Source organism: Spea bombifrons, chromosome 4, assembly GCF_027358695.1.
Source record: "Spea bombifrons isolate aSpeBom1 chromosome 4, aSpeBom1.2.pri, whole genome shotgun sequence".
NCBI lineage: Eukaryota > Metazoa > Chordata > Amphibia > Anura > Pelobatidae > Spea > Spea bombifrons.
This window is the reverse complement of record NC_071090.1, coordinates 49,157,357-49,180,614: the sequence shown is the minus strand read 5'-3', so window position 1 is coordinate 49,180,614 and position 23,258 is coordinate 49,157,357. Positions and strand designations below refer to the sequence as shown.

The following is a 23,258-nucleotide window of genomic DNA, read 5'->3' as shown; positions in this document are numbered from 1 at the left end:
ATCTATATATTGAAGATACAAATAAGCAATATATATGTATATGAGAGACCCACCATACATGTATACCATGGGAGCAAGTCATCTTAACTCCCTTTTCTCAGAATCGGTATTGTCATGGAACGTGAAAAAGTCCATTGCAATTAGATTTCTTGTTTTTAGTTCAGTCCTCCTTGAACACCTTACTATGGTTTAACATTTGGACTTTATGGTAATCACTATATTTATTAACTTTTCAAAGGATAAAAAGTACATTTTTCTTGAAAAAAATCTAAAAACAACAACTGTTTTCATTACTATTTTAAATATATAGAGATCTCTTTCTTTATTAAATCTAGAGAAAAATGACACCTCATCAAAATAATTCATAAAGTAACAAAATCTCTGAGCTGCCCATGTGGGGACAAGAGAAGGTTGTGCTAATTCTGGTTGAATGTAGGCACAGAGTCCTTATATCTGCAAAATTCACATCACATTGCTATTCACTGCCAAGCAGATTATGATAAGGCAAATTAACTGTCAAATGTGATGTACAGAAGAGAGGTAAAATCTAATTTACTCTTATCCACATAACCTTTGTCAGGACACTCATATTGTTGGGATTTTTTTAATAGAACCATTACGGTTCCCTCACATAATGTCACTTATGACTTTCTGCCGAAAGGTTTAACACTCTTTAATGACACATTATGGAAGTCAATGTGAAAGAGTATAACGAGAAAGAGACTTTACTGTGTGGTAACCAATAAGTAAATAATCCCAATATATCTGTGAAATTAAGTAGACCCTTTTTTACATTCTTTGCTATTTTTTCAATGTAGGGTCTACATTTTAAACTTGTGTTGTTAGAATCTAGAAATTATTTTTTAGGAATATGGTTCCGTGTGGTAATTACTTCACACATACAATGTACTGTTTGCACAGTCTGGGGTTTTAAATTACCTGAATTTGTTCAAATGGTACTTCAAAGCTGAATGACTCATTGTAGTAAGGATTAAGAGTATTCTTTTTAATAGTGGTCTTCTTTTTCTTCAGCCTCTTGCCATTTTGCATCAGATGAATTTTCACATAGGGATCTGAAAAGAGGATTTAGATTTAATTAGATACAAGTACACTAAATTCTGAGGTCTATAAAATGCATTTAACATTCCCTTCAAATGTCACTGCATGGCTGATTATTCAGAATTTCAACCCAATGCCAAAATGAATGTTCTAACACTATATGGTTTAAAATGTAAGTATACAGTTATTTGTAATAATCGTAATTGGATAAATCACATTGTTTTTCATATTGGAGCTTGTTATATTACATTATACAGTATATGTAGTGACATCATAAACACAATTGAGTATGACATCAATATTTCTATTTAAATATCTGCCTGCCCTTACAAAGGCCATTTTGGTAGTCTGCTTTTCTATGTAGATATTAAATATTTTCACTTGCTTAACATGGGATGGTAACCACAATTTATGTTTTTTTTTGTTGTTTTGGGGGACTTTTGGGATAAATCTCATACCTTATACATCTTTCAGTTTGATAATACATTCTAGTGTGTATATCTCTACCTTCCTTTCACATTACATCATAATGGCTTCTCATTTTTATGTTTTTGATCAATAAAAGCAATGCTGACCATATTCCCCTCTATTAAATAGTTAATATGGTGAAGGCATGTTGGAGTGAGAGTTGTGTTAAAGAAAGTTAATACAAAAGGCATTGTTAATTTTCAGATATTTCTGTAAGAAGAAAAGGGTAAACACAGCATGAAAATGGTATATGAAATTGAAAAATTTTGGAATTTTTGAAATGTACAACAATGGTCCACAATATCATGAAATGGTACACAGAAGTGCTACTTATTCTACATGAGCTTGTTTCTTGAACCTTTCTGTTATGGAAAAGCACAGGAAAAAATAAATCATGATTTTACATTATTCATGTGGAACAGAGGAAATCTCAGGCACAGACAAATTCTTATGGTTATGTGGAATACAGCTTTTCCAGTACATTTGCAATCCCATAAATGATCCTCCTTGTGTCGTCAGTCAACCTGATGTACTTATTGGTAAAAATAAAAGCTTTTAACTATTATGTCATGTACACAATGCAATGCTATTTCCCTAAAGTTATTTCTGTTTTGTAACTACTGTTATGCTGTTCATATAAAATAAGATCACCATCTATCTTTCTCTTCATCAATACAATTGTCACGAATAAAGATTGAGGGACATTTAAACATTATAAACACAGTTGTAGGTAATATTCTTCGACGTGCTTCTACATTTTGTTGCCAGAGGAACACTAAGCTATGCCTGGCCAGGCAGTGGAAATCTGAAAAGTCTCCAAAAGCGATGGATGTTTCGGAAAATTTGTAGGTACACAGGTACAAGGAGGACATGTCTCATACCCTATTTAATACACAATGTATTCATGATAAGACATGGGCAGAGTATCTGTTTTCCAATGCACATTGCCCTTTATTTGGTGGTAGAGTGAGGTAACATAATAGGGTGACTGAAAATTTAGGGTGACCTCCTTTGTCCCTCAGGAAGAGCCCCCTGGCCATTAACAACAATAATAATTTGCCTCCTGGAATGGTCACACAAAAGAGCCTTCTGGAAATTGGAGGAATGAGGGAGGGGCTGTCCCTGTGGTGTGTGCTGTGGCTCCCTCCTTTTGCAGAAGTACTCCAAGAGACTAGAGTATTACAGACAGATTTGCAGAGAAAGAGAAGCGTTTCTTCACATCTCTTTCTCCATGAATCTGGGGAGATGGTGTGCACAGAGGCTCCATCCTTTTGAGGAAGAGCTCTAGGAGGCCTGGTTAACAGAGTTGAAACTGGGGAGAAGCAGACAAAGAAATAAGAACAAGAAAAGGTGGAGCTGCGGAAAAGGAGAAAGGGAAACGGAAGTGGTTGGCGGAGAAGGTAGCAAAACTTTGAGAGAGTGAGCAAGAGTGCGTCTTTCTGACTTCTGGGGGCCCATTTCCCCCCCAGAAAATGTCAAAAATAACCACTGCTTTATAATATTAAATCAATTTAATCTCTCACTTGTTATTGTACCTGCTTCATTATGTGTTAAGAGTTATAGCTCCTTAAAAAAATCAGTCCAGCTCAAAGTTCCTAACACATAATTTAGCATTTTCTTTAGGAGAGCCTTCAGCAAACAGAAATGTGCCCTGAACCCTCAGCATTTAAAGGGTTAAATCTGTGACTGGAATACCATGGGCATTGCAATCTTTCTGTACATTGTGCTACTGTTTTTTTCTGAGATACCCAAAGGCATAGAAGGCATATCATACTAATTAATTTAATGGCAAAATTTACTTACAGGTATCATACTGTTCACGCAGCTAAACCTCTTTTCCTACACTAATCATCTCCCATGTTGTTGTTTTTGAAATCCCTAATTAAACTGTTATAACCACCAGATTTGTTTCAGAGATTTGTTTCTGACAAATAGTACAATGGTAATAAAGGTTAGTAAAATTCATAGCTGACCCTCAACGTTTTTTCGGAAAAGATAAACTTGTTTCACAGTGGTGGATTCACAAATAAAAAACAAGGCAGATTGTAGCAATGTATACAAGTAGTCTTTAGTATCTTAAATCAAGCCTGCCAACCACATATTTTTACATATACATTTACTTATAATAAAGCTAGCACAGTACATAGGTGAAATTTCACTATTGCATTCCATGATACACACAAAAACACTTATACAGTCACTCACTCATCCACTCTTTCATTTACACAATTCCTTCACACAATTATTCATTCTCTCACTCATTCAGACAAATCATTTACACATATTCATTAATGCATTCTCACAATTCCTCCACACATTAATTCATTCATTCTCTTATTCATTCACACAATTTATCCGCATTAATCTATACTCTCACACATTCACGCAATTCAGCCACACATTAGTTCATTTATTCTCTCATTGATTCACTCAATTAATCCACACACCAATTCCTCCCTTCTCTCACTGATTTACACAATTCACCCACACACCAATTCCTTCCTTCTCTCACTGATTCACACAATTCATCCACACACCAATTCATTATCTCATCCATTCCCACAATTCATCCACACATTAATTAATTAATTATTTTACTCATTCTCACTCTTCAATCTTTATTTCAATATTCTTACTACCCCCCTTAAGGAGACTAAGGGGGCAGAGCGGTTGCTGAAAACATTTTTATGTGCGACCACTCCGCGCCCCTCTCTCTCCCCCTTTCCCTGCTGCCTGGGTGCTGTGCACCCCGTGCACCCACCTCGGCGCTGCCCTGGCCTAGGTGATGGGATGACTGCATGGCGCTCCTGCTGCCATGGTGCCCTGTGCGGTGGCACAACTCACTCACGACATACCCCAAAGGCTGGCCCTGGTAGCAATGGTACAATAATAATCTGGTAATCACAACAAACCACACAAATACCAAACAAGCTGTCCCTTAATAGGTTTTTTATAGCTTGAATCATAGAAAATAAATGTTATAGTAAAAATGCCCCCATAATCCAGCACATGGTAAATCAAATTTGAGACAAATATATTCTTTTTAAAGTATGTTTCTGAAGAAGTTTGCTTGGGATTGTGTACAGAGTTATAAAAAGAAAGACAACTGGTATTTTTCTGAATAAATAGAGCAGCATTGCTAAGATTAGTCAAGGGGAAAAAAAACACGTTAACATTCCAACCATGATTGCTGAACAGGTCCATAATTATGAGAAGGCACTAATTTGAAAGCCTCCATTTCACTTACAATTAACCAAGATATCAGCTAATTATCTGAAGATGAACAATTGTCCTGCTTATCAACAGAGTAAAAATAGAAAGTAATACAAACAGCAAACTGCATATTTTTCTAGTTAAAGTTAGACGAGTTCATTTCGGGAATGATAAAAATACATCATAATATATGGTTGGGCAAAGCTAGCTAGTAATATGTCAAAATACTTATGAGAGGGGATGTACGACCATATCTAATACTGGGAGGCAAAACTGGAACAGTTTGTTTCGATGGAATATTTCAGATGATTACAGCAAATGTAGCTTGGATACTGTCATAGGTGTAGACACAGACTGCAGTATAGCCAATCAGCGCCCAATACACATAACTGGGAAACAGGGCTGGACTGGGGACGATTAAGCAACCCTGACACTTTAATACCAGGGGCCACTAATTGACGTACGTGCAGCCATTGGCTTATACCTGGGAACTCTCCGGGTTTTGCCTGGAGACACCGAGTGAAGCACTACTTCTCCGGGACACTAGAGGGAAACTCAGAGTTCTTACCTAGACATAGCCAGCCCCGATAAAATCTATTAGTTCCTTCTTTAGAGGAAAGTATGCAGTATGGAAGAGCATGATAGCTAATTGTACTTATCCAAACGGTAGTATAATATTAAATCCATTGATAATGCTATATCTTACATCATATATCCAAAACCATGTACATTTTAGAATTTTAACAGGTTTGTAAAAAAAACAAAACTTTTCTTTGAATCTATGAATAAAGAACAATAAAGAGAAAATAATATCTCTCTGGTTACAGTTTGTTTCTGATTATTTTTCTTCTTCAGTGTAAGAGGATTGAAAAAGAATGCTTTACTGCCTATTTAAAATTACCCCATTTATTTACAACGCAAAGGAAATTACCAATCAAAAAGTTATTTGTAGTCGGCAAAAGAAACGAATAAGATGAATAAGATGAAGTTCTGATTTGATGAAACAATTTTAGTGCAGCATACTTTAATCAAAGAAGTCACATCCTTCCATGTTACAGAACTAGGAGTCAAAATAAAGGAAGTGGTTCTTTCTGATTACATTTTTAGTTGAACATTCTTGATGCCTCGCTAACAACATCACGTACAATAAAGAGATTAGCATCAAGGCTTGTTGTCTACAGAAAACTATTCAACTTTTTTTGCAAAAAAACAAATATATATATATATATGTATATATGTATACAGTATATATATTGTAAGAAATATTATTTGTCACATTTGCCATTTGTTTATTTAGCTGATAAGATAGTTTGGTGATGCAAAATACAGAGTAAATCACGAGTTACTAATCAGTAAAAAAAATCACTTATGTAGAATTTTTTTTTATATTATTGTGTGGATTGAAGGCTTCATAATTTAACACTGCTTGGTTGATTAGCTATAACTTCTTCTGCGGTTCTACTTTACAGAATCATAAAGAAACTATAGGGATACATTATCCTCCTGATTAAGACATATTACATCTCTGTGGTTCCTATCTCTATTTTCCACTTGATAAAGCAAGACCATAGAGTCATTTATGTTGTAGCATTGATAGTGAGAAAAGGTAAGTATATATATATATATATATATATATATATATATATATATATCTATGCTCAGATACTTATGAATGTGCAGCAATGACTGTGTCCATTTCATAAAATAAAAAACCCTGCATATTACAAGTTATACCCCCATTTTACCAGAGAACATTTCATTTTAAGATATGTTGTGATGGTTATATATATAGTGAATTGCTTCTAGAGCCGATGTATTTTTTTTCCAAGAAACTGCTGAAATAATAATGTGTAATTAACATATCCACACATTTAATTTTAAGCACAGCCGTTTATCATCCAGGGATTCACGGACCTGAATTCATAACGACAGTATGCAGCCTTAGCTTGGTTTGAGCTGCAGGTGCCGAGGCATGTGACTATGGGATGGATCTTTTTTTTTATTGCGTTGATAGTACACAGTTGGAATAGAGGCATATTGTCTTGTAATATTTTATTATACTTATCTGTTACTTCTAGTTCTGTTACAGTGACTGTGCTTGCATTCCCATGATCGACTCCCTCGTGGGAAACAGATGTTTACTTAAAACAGGGGTGAGCTTAGTGTTATTTATGCCTGGGTACAGTGTTTCTTTGTCCCCCCCCCAACTAACACACAACTTTGCTCAAATCTACCAGCCCTAACATCATACAATAACGCACAATCACTCTAACACTATACACATACATTTATACACTTTAGCCCCTTTGATGACTGTTATGGGAAATGTTCAGACCCTTTTAAGATGGTGGCCTTTCATGTATATAGTTCAATTCTAGGTTTGTTAAAGACATAAAAAAAAGATTTATTTGCAGGACTTTAGACAAAGTAGGTTCATAGGATGGGTGCATAGAGATTGTAAAGCTGCTTGCATGTAACATGCTCTTAAAACGTTTAAGTCCGGAAAGGTTCCTTATACTGGATGGGGTTGGAGATCAGAGATTGTGGTCTGCTCTGGCTAAAGAAAAAATAAAATCAACAATTTAAAGTTATGGCCTAAATAAATTTTAGAATTGAGGAATCCAGAGGGGCAATGATAGACAGAGAATATACAGGAGACAGTTTTTATTTAAGAATCCACAAAAACTCTGGTTCATTCACTTATCATTTCCCGTCTTGACTACTGCAATACTCTTCTGGTTGGCATTCCACTGTCTCGACTCTCTCCACTACAGTCTATCCTTAATGCCGCTGCTAGGCTCCTCTTCTGCTTCCCCCCTCTGTGAAACCCTCCACTGGCTTCTGATTACCTTTAGAATTAAATTTAAGATCCTGGTACTGACATATAAGGCCATCCACAATACTGCTCCTCCGTACATTTCTGACCTCATTAGCAAATACTCTCCTACTCGATCCCTACGTTCCTCCCATGGGCTAAGGCTGTCCTCCTCACTTATCACCTCTTCCTTTTCCCGTCTACAAGATTTCACTCGGGCTGCCCCATATCTCTGGAATCTGCTCCCAAGGAACCTTCAGAATTCACCCTCCCTCCCGACATTCAAGAAACATCTAAAAACCCACTTCTTCAGAGAAGCATATCATCTTAGCTGCTAGAACATCCTTGTCATTGATACCCCCACAATACCTCTCACCCTTTCTCTATGCCTTATGTTTATCACCCCATTTTCCCTCTAGATTGTAAGCTTGCGAGCAGGGCTCTCTCCACCTAATGTATCGGTTTGTCTTAGTCTGTCAATTCTTGTCTTGTCATATCCCTTGAATATATTTATTGTATTAAGCGCTGCGTAAACTGTTAGCGCTATATAAATAAAAGATAATAATAATAATAATAATAATAATAAGTGCATTCCTTGATTGTCGAGAAAGGAGAACATGCCTTAACCGTAGCACAACAGAATCTTAATGATGTCTCTGCTTAGTTGTAAAGTCTATTACATTATAAGTCTTATAGTTGATTAGGTTCCATACTAAACTGGTATGGCCATAGAATGGTAACTTTCAGGGTAGCCATTAATGGCTAGGAAAGTCATGGCCAAATGTAGCAGATATGGAAATATATTTTCAGAGGTTCTAAAATGTGGATTTCTGAATTTGCTGGGCTTTAAAAGGTTTTGCAATAAATGAGTGCAAAAAACCCAAACAAATAAAGTCACGGTCCATATTTTTCCTTCATGTCATATCTTCACATATCTTCTTGCTTAATACCTCACTGATTATGTTTAATTCATTTTATGCAAATACAGTGAATAACAACACCCCCCCCCAAAAAAAAAGATAAGAGCTACTTGTCACTCAGGGCTGAAGTAAACTTTTGCAGAAACATACAAGCTTGGTTTTTGTGCTTTTAGTTTTCAGTCCTTTATTGGTAAAAATATGCATGCTGTCCGTCCTGATGGATTCATTTTTCTTCTATTCTTCCAGCAGAGATATATACTTCTGAACGAAGAGAAAGCATTTATTGCTACCATATTAGGAAATTAGTCTGCACAGCATAAGTCCCTAGCGGTTAGATGATAATCAGCAGGGAAACTGCTATGTCTGTAAGCTCAATGAGCAAAGACACGACCTACGGTACAATCGACAGGTTGCAGAATGCTACTTTATCACATGCATCTAGCCGTGCCGAACTGCTACGATAAGATTAGGCTCCATACTCTGTAACTGCTATGTGGGAAAAAAGACATTTGCCTTCATATATTTATACCTGAAATTATCATTAACATGAAAAGTGTTTCATATACAAGAGCTTCATTTTTACCATTTAAATGTTATTCTTCGTAATAATTATTACTATTACCGTATTTGCTCGATTATAAGACCACCCCTTAAAATCTGAATATTAATTTAGGAAAAAAAAGAAAAAGCCTGAATATAAGACGACCCTATAGGAAAAAAGTTTTACCAGTAAATGTTAATTCATATAAACTATGTAAACATTTTTTTTTAATAAAAGCTATGATTGAGAAAATATTTTGTTTTTATTTCCTTTTATTTTCCAACCTGCCCCCCCCCAGTTACGCACATCTGCCCCCAGGCTTGCCACTCTGCCCCAGAAATGCCTTATATCCCTTATATGCCACTGTGCCCCATGATATGCCTTTTAACCCTCTAAATGCCACTGTGCCCCATGATATGCCTTTTAACCCTCTATATGCCACTGTGCCCCATGACATGCCTTTTGACCCCCTATGTGCCACTCTGGCTCCAAAAATGCCTTATACCCCTATATGCCACTCTGGGAGAGGTGGTATAAAATGAGACTAACAATGGATTACAATAAAAAGGAGTGTAAGAAAGGATGCCGTCAGCCTTTTAGGGAGAAGAAAATCATTATTATTAGGGGAAAATTAAAGATGTGTTATGATGCATAATTTAAAATGTGAAGTATATTATTTCAGTTTTAAAACTCTTACAATGTAATTGGTGCAGAGAAGGGTATTAAGAGACACATTTGTTCATTTTATATAAAACCTCCCCTGCCACATGTGTATGATAATATCATTTAGCTCAACGCACATTTCCATATGCTGCCTTGGGAGGATTACAAAATATTTGAACATTGTATAAAACGATACAAACTTGCAATTGCATAATAGAAAACATAATACAAATGAACCACAATCTAATCACGCTCATTTGCAGTACAAAATGTTGCTAATTTACACCTTGCATATTATTTAGAACATACAATGGAACTAAATTTAAATTTACCATAATCTGCCTGAAGTCTTATCATTTTAAACAGCTCTTTTTAAATCCCCAATGCCGAGTGCAAATCTATTGTCTTGATGACTCTGGTGGAAATAAAGTCTGCAGTGATTTCTTTCTTTCATGCATCTGAATGCTTAGCACTGCTCTGAACAAAGGTTTCTAATAAGCAGGAAATTTTCCATACATTATTCAAAGCTTGAAAATGAAGCATTCATATTGTTAACTGCTGTGCATGCAACCATTCCCTAAAGTGTTTTAGATTTGATTTTCCTTTTAACCCTGCCACCCCAAAAATCATACACGACACATCATCAGTAGTCTACTAAAACTACACTATTGTTGAAGGCAGTCTTGAGTTGAAGAAGTGCTGCAACACTCATCATCTTCAGTCAACAAGGAAAACAGACATTCAGTATAGCTCGACGCAGCAAGCTCCCGATGTCTCATTAGTATACCTGGCAATTTTCCTGGTCCAGTGAATATCTGCTTTAAAGGGACTTTTGGTCTACAGGCAGTGGAGCGGTATCTGGCCATACCTGCTACCCACCCAGGTTCTGCCTTCTCAAGATGCATCATTGACTACTTCCCACCCACGTAAGGCTAGCTCCTAAATGCAGCTAGCCCCACACCCTGCATAAAGTCACTTGTCAGAAGAGAGGGAGCAAACTCTATTACATACATGGTACTTAGCATCATGTACATAATAGAGTTTGCCATCTGTACCCCTGCCTAGTGTCACCTATGCTCTGTAGACTTTGACCAACCAAAGCACTATTAAAACCCACATGCATACAAAAATGGGATCAAACGAAGATAATGCCTACTATTCTTTTTAAGTATCACAATGCCAAACGATATACAAAAGAATGATGGTCATGGGGGCATCAGTGAAATCAAAGTGTATATTTTAGAGGGAAATGCCAAAAAACAGTAGGACACCAGCAGACCAAGATTACCCTGACCTCAAATATAGATGTCCAGAAATCATATATTTTTATTGATGTCTTTATACTGATTAGCAGTTGTGGAGTTTTTTTTTACCATGGACAAGGTCAATGATGACTCAACTAGAGGTGCACAGGGAGAAGCACTGTCTTTTGCCATGGGCTCACGATTATGTTCTAAAACAATTCAGTCTAGATCCCAAATGCATGTTTCTATAGAAATACCGACCCTTCAAGCTATGTGACTTACACTTACCGTACCTAAAAGTTCATAGCAATATTACGCATGATATATTTCCATTACATATTAATAGCTGAGGAAATGTATTGACTTTTGTGATTTGACTAGATATACTGTAGTGCCAACAATTCTGCAAATGCACATATTTCTAAACAGAAACGTTATAGAACATTTAAAACTCATTAAAACCATAAAAGTTGAATCCCTCATTATTAACCACTGCAGTATATTACCAGACAACAGGAGAAGATGGTTGTAACAGCTCTCTTGAAGCTAAACAAGCTAGATACACAAATTAGCATCATTATCTCCAGTATATTTTAATAAGAAAGTATTTTATCATTTTATTGAATATAATGGGTTTTTATGTTGATGTTACACACCGTACGGGTCATGGAGCAAAGAAATCCCATCTTCTGGGTGTTAGTTAGCATCTTTTGTAATACAGTATTATTTATAGGTGATTAGGAAACTTATCCCACAAAAAATATGTAACAAGGTTTGTCTATTTCACACATAACAGCCTAATGTAAAACACTGTGAATGTGTTAAACTAATCTATGCTTATCTGTCTCTGTAGCAGAATCTGTTGGTTTTGTCCTTGTCCCAATTAGTTGGTAGCACAATGTTGGTTGGTTTGTCATTATGAGACAGCATGCAATTAGCTACCAATATGGTGTTACATAAAAAATAATTGTAACATTGCTGCACTCACTACAACTAATAACATTATGTGTTTGGGCTGTTTGCCAAATCAGATACGTTATATATGACATAATTCGTTGTATGCATTTTTTTTTCTTGGAAACACTCCCTAGAGGTGGGTCTAATTTTTAATATAAATTTTACTGCGATAATTTAGCAAAGAAATCAGTAGTTGTATTTTTTCTTGGCGGATAAAAGTCCATTGGCATCTGCTTGTTCACTTATCCATACACAATACATCTTATTAGGCACATGTTCATAAAATAATAATAAAAAAAAAAAGAAGTCATGATTCGTGTGTAGAGATGTGCCCCATAATTCCTTGGACCCTAGACTGCTAAATATTTAATATAATGCATTCCTATTAAATTCTTATGAACACATTCTCTTTTGAATTCATGTGAACAGAACTTGACAGCCCCCTTAGTTTTTTCAGTTTTGTACCTAAATACTGGGGCTTGCTTTATAGCCCCAAATTTCCTTGTATAAAACCCTTTATATTATTTGTTACCAATGTTATGTTATTTTGTTGCCTTACAATTGCTACAAATAATATACACTTAACATAAAAGTTCAGAAAGGGTTTATATTTCAAACTCAGTAACTTATTGTTTGGAAAAATATAATCTCTCCCTGAAAGAATGTGTACTCTTTCTTCTTATCGATCGACCAGAGACTTGATATAGAATATTGCTTTTAGCATTTACAGGGCAAAACCACGATATATAGTGTGTGTCCTGTTCCATTTAGCTGTTCTATTATCTCCACAATGTGTGCTGACAGTTCACTGTGCTGTTTTCTTTTTTTTCCCTACAGAATTAATGGTTTCCAATTATGTTCTTTTTTTTCTCAACATGGTCGACATTATGCAGCCACATTATGGAGAAACAAACCACAAATGAAAGTAAAAATATCAATATCTTCTCTCACCAGACATTAAACTGGATAGCTTGAGAGGATAACTTTGCAATTAGCAGTCAAGAAAGACTTTAGGCTGCATAATAAATGGGCCTATTCTGTGGCATACTATCAGTATGCAAAAGATTAAGCAATTTCCTGTGTGATGGGAGAAAAACACAATTTTACTTGGAAATTTGATTGTGCACCCTAATAAAATATGCCTGGAAATCATTCCAAAGAACGTAAACATTCGCATTACACTATAATGTTATTTTTATTAATACTGCATCTGTGAGCACCAAAAGTTATTTTTACTAGGATTTTCTCAATATCATACTTCCTTTATGACTTAATATTTTAAAAAAAATATATATATATTAAATGCCATCATTTTATATTATGCCAGGATTCCGTTATCTAGGCCACACTTATATTACTGTACGACTCTGTCATTAAATCTTATTACTTTGATCATTCAAACCCTTATTATTCCCTTAGGCATTATATTTTCTAGATAAGTAACGACCTAGAACTAAATAACATAATAGAGCTGTGCCCTAGCCACTGACCCTAAACTTCACGTAGAGTAACTGACTTTTTATGTAATTGGAACAATCTCTACGCTAGACCTGAAGATTTTTCCACATATTCATCAGCTTCATTAATAAGCATTTTGTCTGTGTCAGCTATAAGTATTCTCTCTTTTCCTGGCACCGTTATTAGGCCATCACTAATATCAACGCCATGAGTAGGCGTTAAAGATACACAAAGTCCATACTACTGCTGAGTTAATCTAACGCGGTCGACTCACTAATGGGGAAAGTTTTAAGCATTTATTTCATTCATTTACAATCACAAACATATTTCGCTTTGATTCAGTTTCATTTTAAAGGTATTTTTTGCAGGTGGTATGCTGTCCAATCGTTTGAATAATTCTGTATAATTTACCACCATGTATAGCTAGAGAGGATATGCAAAACACCACCCATTGAGTAAATAGTATGAGTGAGAACTAGCACTGCTTTAATCAAGCTGGGTTGTGAAAAAAAAGCTGCCACATTCATCAGCACAAATACATTCTGTCATTAGAATAATTGCACTGTAACAGGGAACATTTACTGTTCCTACAATGCCAGCATTTCAGGGCTTATTTCTGACTCAAAAGAACACAAAGCCACAGCGGTTATAGCAACAATGAGGTACATTTTCGCACTCAGACGTTTACTGGGGAATGCAGCATATTTCCTTAAATGAACCTATCAGTATTAATGAGAAAAAAAACCCAGAAATGGAATGTTCTTTGTGTCGAATGAATTAACATAAATAATGTTTATTTAATCAATAAAATAATTTTGCATTCTGAAGGAAGTTAAAACTAATACCAGATAACATTTAGACCATTTTACATTTTAGTGTGGGGCAAAGTAAAATGTATTTAGTTAATGCAGTAAAGAAAAGTGACTAGTCGGGAAATTAGTAGGACATGGGGTAGGGCAGCAGCTGCCCATGGTGCCATAAAGTCAGTGGACAGCCTAAGACTAGTCTAAGAATTGAGCCCTCTGCTAGCAATGCCTTTGTTTCCCCTTCTGATTACAGAGGCAAATGTGATGTCCGCTCTAGGCAGGACCTTTAACCCTACTCCAGGAAAAGAGGCTCTGGAAAAGTAAATATTTATAACTTGAATGACGTTAACAAGAAAAAGAGGCATCTCTCCATATCTGTTGTGAGAAATATTATTCTTACCCAATGGTAAAGGTATTGAGAAGAAAGAAAATGTATGTAGTTCAGAATTCTAGCAGTGGCACTGGGCAGGGAGAAGTTGAAATCCCTACAATTACTTTATCATACTTTTGACAAGGACACTTGGCTAAATTTTTATGTTCTTTACTTTTCAGAGAGAAAAATATGAAGTTTTGAAAGCTTTCTACATTAAGATTCATTTTCTTTGACCTCTGATGTCAATGCGCTGGAAGGTACTGTAATGTCCTCTGTGTGAAGTAAAGGTTATGTCGTTTTTCTACACGTCTTCCAGTGCTTAGTTTGTAAAGTAAATAAAAATGAACCAATTCATACTGTGATTACTCCTGCTGTCTGTGTTTTTTTGCCAACTTGCTGTAGCTAGGTTTAGGATAATGAACATATACCATGTGCTGAACAGAACAGAACATTTCAAAACATGTCGCCACTTTCCAGAATATCAGGGATCTATCTATATATTTAGTTTTTGGCAGAGAAACTGAAATGATTTGTCCTCTCTCTATTTTCTGAGTCATTGGTTTCTATTATTCGGCTTACAGTTGAAATGTTCTACAAACTTGAGCTTAAGCCTTAGCAATTTGTCGTTCTAGTTAGGATTTCCCCAGAATGACCTATTTTTTTTCCAAAACACATCTCTCTGATGTGTTTGAATTTTTTTTAAATATCTGCAAATCGCCAATGTGGTTCATTGCCTTTAAAAATACCTGAGGTATCTTTTTTCATTAATGTTACCATGCTCCCTACATTTACTTAAGGAGAAAATGTATTTAAATCTTCATTTACATCATGCAAATATCACAATTCACAGACTCATGTTTGATGTGTATGGTTGTACTAGTCAGTATGAAAAGCAAACATAATATAGACATACCCCTCTGTAAGGACATTTACTTTAAGGACACTGGCGAGTAAGGACATAGTTGCATCACAACCATTCCCTTGTTCACATAGGCAGACATAACATCATGAAGCCAACACAGTTTGTGTTTTAAGTGTCTTTTGTGGTTTTTTTAGTGTATTTTGAGTGTTTTGTGTGTTTTGATGGCAATGACCCGATGAATGCAGTGCAGTACATGCATTGATACGTGCTTCACATTAAGTACATTTTAGTTTTACATACACGCTCTGGACCCCATTGTATACGTTAATGTGGGGTATGCCTGTATCTCTCAAAATAAGCTGCAATTAACAATGATTAAACCATGAAACCATTAAATTCATAAGGTAGTTGAATCTGGAATATTAATGAGATTTTGTCGTGAAAAAATAAAAAGAGATCTTTCTGGCATGAACACATGTGATTTCTTGATGGAAAAGGTAGAGGGTCATCTGAGGTTACTTGGTATTGAAATGTATATAAAAGAAACAAAGGAACCCTGCGTTAACTGGCATTTTGACATTTTTTTATCTGCCATTAATTTATCCCAGTACTATCATGGAAGTTGGTATCTCCTGGTACTCGCAATTGAGCAATAGGATATAAGGGCAGGAGGGTAGGTAAAGGGCAAGTGAGTAATTATACGATTAGGCACCCAAATGCAAATGAAACTGCCACATTTGGCAAGAGCAGGGACATGTAGGATACAAATGTCAAAACATACAATTAGGAAGCCTAAAATAATATCTTGATCGAAAAACATTTCTGAGAAAAATCACAAAATTTGGTATTGTTTGTAGAACTATTGAACATATTTTAGTAGATGCAGGAAGCACCATTTGACTATTGGTTGCTAGGTTGACATGACTCCTTTAAATTGTTTCTACCCAAACTGCATATTATAAACATACCCCAGTCTGTCCTAGTACCTCGAGTCACCATCAACATGAGATGAATGGTAGACAGACCAGAGAACTTTTTTTCCCCCTAAAATTATCCATATATCTTGCAAAGCATTATAGAATTGTTAATCTAAATATGTATTTCATGACGGTTTACAACTAAAATTGCAAGTTTGACCTATTTCTAAAATAAAACAGAATGTGATATTTTAGATCCAGAGCTGATAATGTGAGTCTTATTGTGATATGCGAGAAATACAAAAGCATTGTTAGCTAGCTTTGCTGTACACACTGGTGATTTTAATCATTCATTTCTGAAAACCTCACATCACTGTTTCCATTAAAAATTGTCAGAAATAGCTTTTATAGCCAGTTCTACAACTGCCAAGTAAATTAAAGAAGTGTATCTCTCTGGACTGGGATTCTGGGGGCATCCTTGTGTCTAGCATAACTACTGCAACTCTCTTAGATGGAACTATTATTTCATTACCCCAGGCAGACTATATTCCATTTGGAAGTACTACATCGCTGCTTGTTTTGTATTGTATATTTCAAGAATATATCCACAATACAAAGATGTATGTATAAAGTGTTCACCTAAGAAACCTTTCACACTGCTGTTTGGAGTCAAATTCAGACAACTCGGCATAGAAACATCTTCCCTTGGCTGGAAAAAAATGTCCACATGACTACAATGTGATGTGTGTAATTGGACCTGCTAATTTAATCTGTTTTGGATGGCTACACATCTAAGTAGTAAAAGCTTTTCTATCCCATCCATATTTAATTAGAATGTCCACATTACTGGGTCTGGAGATCAAAAAAGGCTTTTGTTTGTGCCACATTTTTCTGTGATGATGCTCTGCTCACTTCTTAGGGAAAATAACCAACCTGTATTTAATTAGCAAATCTATGCATTTTGGATATATGTATGTATATATATATACAGAGAGGGGGGGGGGATTAACACACACACATATATCCTGTACATAAATATTTGCTCCAATATCTGTATAATATATATATATATATATATATATATATATATACACACACATGGTGCACGCATTAACACACATATATCCTGTAAATAGATCACAGACATGCAAGTTTAATTAGTAAGACTGAATAAACACCAATAAACACCATACTACGGGTTTAAGTATGAAAGGGATAGTCGTGTGTATTTGTTTTAAAATTTGGTTTACTAGCCCCTGCTACTGTATTAAGTGAGAAGTGTTTTACTTTATATGTTGGCCGCACTTTGGGGTCTTCTATGCACACACGCACACTTAATGCTGCACATGACTAGGAAAATAGTTATTTGTTAAGTCTGACATTTTAGTAATATACTATGTGCAGCTCATTACAAGGGTAAGAGTACAAGTCAACTAAAACTGCCTTCTTATTCTGTTTATGGGATCATGCACATTTATGGAAGGGTGATCACAAGGATCCAAGCATTGACTTGGCTCAGTGCTTGTTTGGCTTATGTTCGATGATCTTATCACAGCAGGATAGCTCTTATCTGCAGGAAGCATTTATACATATTTGTAAATTCTGTAGGTTTGGCTTTGGGAACAGCAGCTTATTATTGGGACTCTAGAGTAGCCTTCCATCTTCTGTTACATTGAGTGGCATAAGGTTTCTGTCACATTAGTTAATTAGTCTTATTCTGTCAATTCTAGTTTTGTCATACCCTTTGAATGTATGTACTGTAAGAAGCGATGCATGAATATTATGTACTTTATAAATAAAAGATAATAATAGAAACATCATTAAAACTTTGGAAGTAAAATGCCCGGAATGTAAGTGTACAGTAATCGCAATTATATGCAGCAGAACTTTTGTTTCAAACTTGATTAAAAACCATGCTGACCTTGATGATTAAACTGTATGGCTGATAAGCACCAGTGGTACTTTCAGTACACTATCTTGTGTTTTTTCATAATTAACATCACTCTATGTGGCTGACAATGTGTATAAGTTTTTCAGAAAGTCTTATCAGCTACCTGGTACTTTGCATATCATTACCCTCTATAATCCTCCTCGATTTAAAACTCTAATTAACTTTTTAAAGTGTTATATTCTTGATGGGAAAAATATACCGTATTTGCTCGATTATAAGACGACCCTGATTATAAGACGACGCCCCAAAATCTGAATATTAACTTAGGAAAATAAGAAAAAGCCTGAATATAAGACGACCCTAAAGGAAAAAAGTTTTACCAGTAAATGTTAATTCATGTAAACTATTTTTTTTAATAAAAGCTATGATTGAGAAAAAGATTTTTTTTGTTTTTATTTCTTGTATTTTCCAACCTGTCCCCCAGTTACGCACATCTGCCCCCAGGCTTGCCACTCCAATATGGCACTGTGGCCCATGATATGCCTTTTAACCCTCTATATGCCACTGTGCCCCATGGTATGCCTTTTGACCCCCTATGTGCCACTCTGCCTCCAGAAATGCCTTATACCCCTATATCCCATTCTGGCATTTAGGGGGTTAAAATGCATATTATGGGGCAGAGTGGCATATAGGGAGGTATAAGGCATTCCAGGAGGCAGAGTGGCATTAAGGGAGTTAAAAGGCATTGTATAGAGCACTCTGCCTCCAGAAATGCCTTATACCCCTATATGCCACTCTGCCATTTAGGGGGTTAAAAGGCATATTATGGGGCAGAGTGGCATATAGGGAGGTATAAGGCATTTCAGGAGGCAGAGTGCTCTATTAAATGCCCCCTTAACGCCACTCCAGAAATGCCCTATGCCTCCATTTAACACACACACACACCCTATACCCCCATTTAACTAACACACACACACTCTCTCTCCCCCTCTCTCTCCCCCCCCTTCCCCCGCTCTCCCCCCTCTCTCACCGGTGCTTCCAACCGGGGCAGCGGGTTGACGTCGCCTTCTGCTGCAGCCGGAAGGAGGTGTGGCTAACAGCGGGGGTTTGTATGCGTCCGTCGCGTATACTTTCCCCAGCTGTCAGAGATCAGAGACTCTGATCGCTGACAGTCGGGGAAGGTCTATGCGACGGACGCAGACAACCCCCGCTGCTAGCCACACCTCCTTCCGGCTGCAGCGGACGTTGTCTACGCGGATCGCGTAGATGTCAATCCGCTGCCCCGGCAACACAGCAGGAAGCACCGGTAAGTGTGTGTATGATGGGGGGGGGTGAGACAGGAGGATCCAGGTCCCCTGCAGCGGTGCGGGGGATCTGGATCTTAGTCTCCTAATCAGACCTCTATTTGAGGTCTGATTAGAAGACGACCCCGATTAGAAGACGAGGGGTATTTTTCAGAGCATTTGCTCTGAAAAAAACCTCGTCTTATAATCGAGCAAATACGGTAGTTGTGCATGGATTCCCATGCACGGAATGTATTACAGTTCAACAAAATAATTTAACAAACTATTTAAAAGTGTTTTTTCCTTTTCAGATCCAGCAATGTGCCATTATTCCAACCTAATATATGGCCAAACAGGAAAATCTGCTTCAATAAAACTGTAGAATACATATAACACTTGTACTTGTACTGAAAAATTTACAATAAAAACAAAACTAAAAGAAAACATATAACATATAAATTCCCCCTTAAGTCGTACAGAACAAACTTATGTCAATTGAAAATGTTCTTCTCAGCCAGTGAGTGGATTGCTCCTGTAAGATCTATACATCTGCTAATAATTGAGTTGCCACAATGTACATTTTTTTTAGCTTTTTAAATTGTACTCATGTTATGTTTGCATGACAGGAGCCCTTTAAATATCAGTCACTGTTACCAGTTCTCTGTCATCAATAATCCAAACCCCACCTTAAAACAGGCTCTCTAATTGTCTCTAATTTTGTCAAGTCAATTTGCTGCTCATGCACACTAAGACTTACAGCCTAATTTTAGTAGAGGCTAATTATGCCTGTGAAAATTCTATTTACATATCTCTTTTTTTGTCGCAAGCAGGCAGGCACACATTTTTAGATATGTGCTACGAATACAAAAGATTTATCTTGTGGCTTTGGAGAAGAGATCTTTGGATATTTTCTTTTTATTTGCTCAGTGATAAAATGATAAAGAAAATTGGTTCCTCTTTTTTTTATATAAAGTGCTAAAGAAAAAAAATCCCTCCTTAAAGCAGTGAACCATTACAGTAAATATGTACTAGCTAATCTCTTGAACCCTAAGAAAATGTTCAACCAAGGCAAAGCATGGAAAAGAATGAAGGGCAAGAGTGTATAAAAGCATAGGACAGGAATGACCACCCCTAGGCCTTGAAAGCTTAAATGATTAAATGACTTGAGTTAAAAGTAAGGTTTTACTAAAATGTGGCCTGTTTGTGGCCCTCGAGAGCTTGGAGTTCCCTGCCATAGGGATTTATTTTCCAAACAGCAAGTTTAAATGCATTGTGAAGGGTCTAACTTAGTATGAGAAGTACCAAGATAGACAATGATAAACTTGTCCCGTTAATTTGTAAATTATCACCTCAAATCACTATATTTAAGTGAATAAACTGCACAGTCCTGCAAGAAAGGGTCAATGATTAAATAATTTATGAAACCATTGGCTGTTCTATAAACAAAGAAAAAGCATGTTTGCAAATAATGCATAGTTAGAGGATTCAATGCAATTAAAACATAATGATCCCGTGCTTTGGCTGAACTGTTGGAATTTCTAATGAGGTAAAAACAGACTAATGAATATTACATAAAATTTACCAGTGAAACGCTTAAGGTAACCTTATGTTTAATAACTTACCTTGATGATAATATGAAAGGTTGTTCTTTTATTGTAACTTTTGTCGCTCTTACCTTACATATGGACTTTAATGCATATGATTGCAGCGTGGACCCTTTAAACTATTCCTGCACTCCTTCCCCCAGGTGCCCACATGGTATACTCATTGTCAGTCAGTTCCAGCACTGGCTTATGTAAGATTTACAGGGGGAGTAGTCTACTGCGAAAATGACAAGAAAGTACTCACACTGATTTTAAGCAGCCAATCAGTGGTGTGGATACAGTACCAGGGAAGGGAGCTGCAACTTCTCCTTAAGGTAAGTAATTATTGGTTAACAGGTTGAAGAATGCATATTAAAGTTTACAGGTGACCCACCCAGGTTACACCAACCTCTGAATACCAACTGCCCGCCCCTCGCAAACTGTAACTGGAGCTAGCGCCACCCCCATTTGTAGTTAACCCTGCCCCCTGAGAAAGCACCTCCCCTGAGGAGAGGATGTTCTTGGCAGCCAACCATGAAACACAGATGCATTAACCTTTCAAGGAACCTAACAGTAAAATAATGTGTATCTCTTTTTTCCTTCAACATGACTAAACACCCGTGGTTTTTGGGACAACGCTCATGATTACCGTAATCCATGTCCTCGGGTGGCAAAAAAAGCCAACCATCTGTTATCCAGTATTTACTACATCCAATTTATTTTGGCTTGTTACCAAGTACTGAAAACACATATTAGTTAGCATTCAGACTCCGCTTGTGTTATATTTGAAATGTCAGTTTAGTGTTCCATTAAAAAAAAACAATCATATATCTCCCAAGAGCCCTTTACATTTTAAAGCAAATCTGATAAAAATGTAACTTAGCTTCTTATATCCAGCTAGCAATCTGTTCTCCCAGACATTGTGTCTCTTGTGTGAGATTATTTAGACATAGAGTTATGTCAGGGTGAATTTAAAGAGACTCCAAGGCATTCTTGGAAGATATGTGTCCTAAGATTCTCTGGTACAAGCCCACTGGGGTCAGAGTATTATTTATTTTCGTAAACTATTAGCATTCAAATATGCCAGAACCCCCCCCCGCCCCCAAAAGAAACAACACTGTAAACATGAAAAACTATATACAAATGCCCAAGAGCAAAGAAAACTCCTGTGCAAATAGCAGGGATGCTGGCCTTCTGTCGGATGTTGTGTTGTCTCTTCAAATCAAAAGCTAATATAATCTGCTGAAACATTTTCCAAAAGCTCCGATAATTTGTATGATACAAGCCAAACATTTTCTTTATGTGATTCACTCCAGGATTCCAGCTTCACGCAGAGCGCTCTTAGTTTCTGTAATATAATTCTTTAAGGCTGAATTAGCTGATAGTGGAGTCTTTTTTTTTCTAAGAAAGACTTCATGTTATCTTTTCACATGTGCTTTCAGGCTGCAGGAGTACTTAGATTTGCTAACCTCACAGCACAACAGAATAAATCCATTCAATAATAAAACAGAACGCACAATGCGTATTTTTCAATATTTAAATATTCAAAACAAGTCTGGTGTATTCTACGGCGTAAACGCTATGTGGTTATACTGTAGATTATGATGGGATTCTAATTTTAAAATAACAAAATTAAGAGCGGTTCACAGAATAATAGTGAAGTCGTTGAAACAAAATGTTACTGGAATTTTGTCATGGGAAAAGATGCACATCCGTATAAACACTTAAATAGGTCACATTCATAACTGCAGTAGTAATGGGGTTTAGTGACGCATTACAATAATCCTTTCAAATACCACATTACATTAACTGCTTTGAAAAGATGTTGGAATTTGTAAAAAAAAAAAAAATGAAACAATGAAATAATATAATTGCGTGCTATTAGAATATTAAAACTGTAGGGTATTTGTAAATATTTTATTTATTGTAAAGGCATTTGTAGAGATCACTATATAGACATGGGATCTCTAGTTTGACGGGTAGATAAAACGTGACAGACCATCACAGTCATTTTCTTTAGCTAATTGCAAAACACATCACTTTATTTTAAATTGAAAACCTATTGTTAATATATAATTGTGAAACCATGGGCAAATGCACATACAGAGGGGACTTCTTTATTCTTGATTCTGCATTTTATGTTTATATTGCTTTACATTATTTACACACCTGGGAACCTCACAGCCCGTGGAACTCTTCCTTTCA

General features: G+C 36.2%; 1 protein-coding gene across 2 annotated transcripts in view; it reads right to left on the bottom strand.

The window, feature by feature from the left end:
- SYT1 (synaptotagmin 1) overlaps positions 1–23,258 on the bottom strand; it is a 71,016-nt gene that overhangs the window by 1,931 nt on the left and 45,827 nt on the right. For both annotated transcript variants that reach the window (XM_053462018.1, XM_053462019.1), the window contains exon 7: positions 940–1,073. In XM_053462018.1, coding sequence (XP_053317993.1) covers positions 940–1,073 — 134 coding nt within the window. The remainder of the gene's footprint in view (positions 1–939; positions 1,074–23,258) is intronic.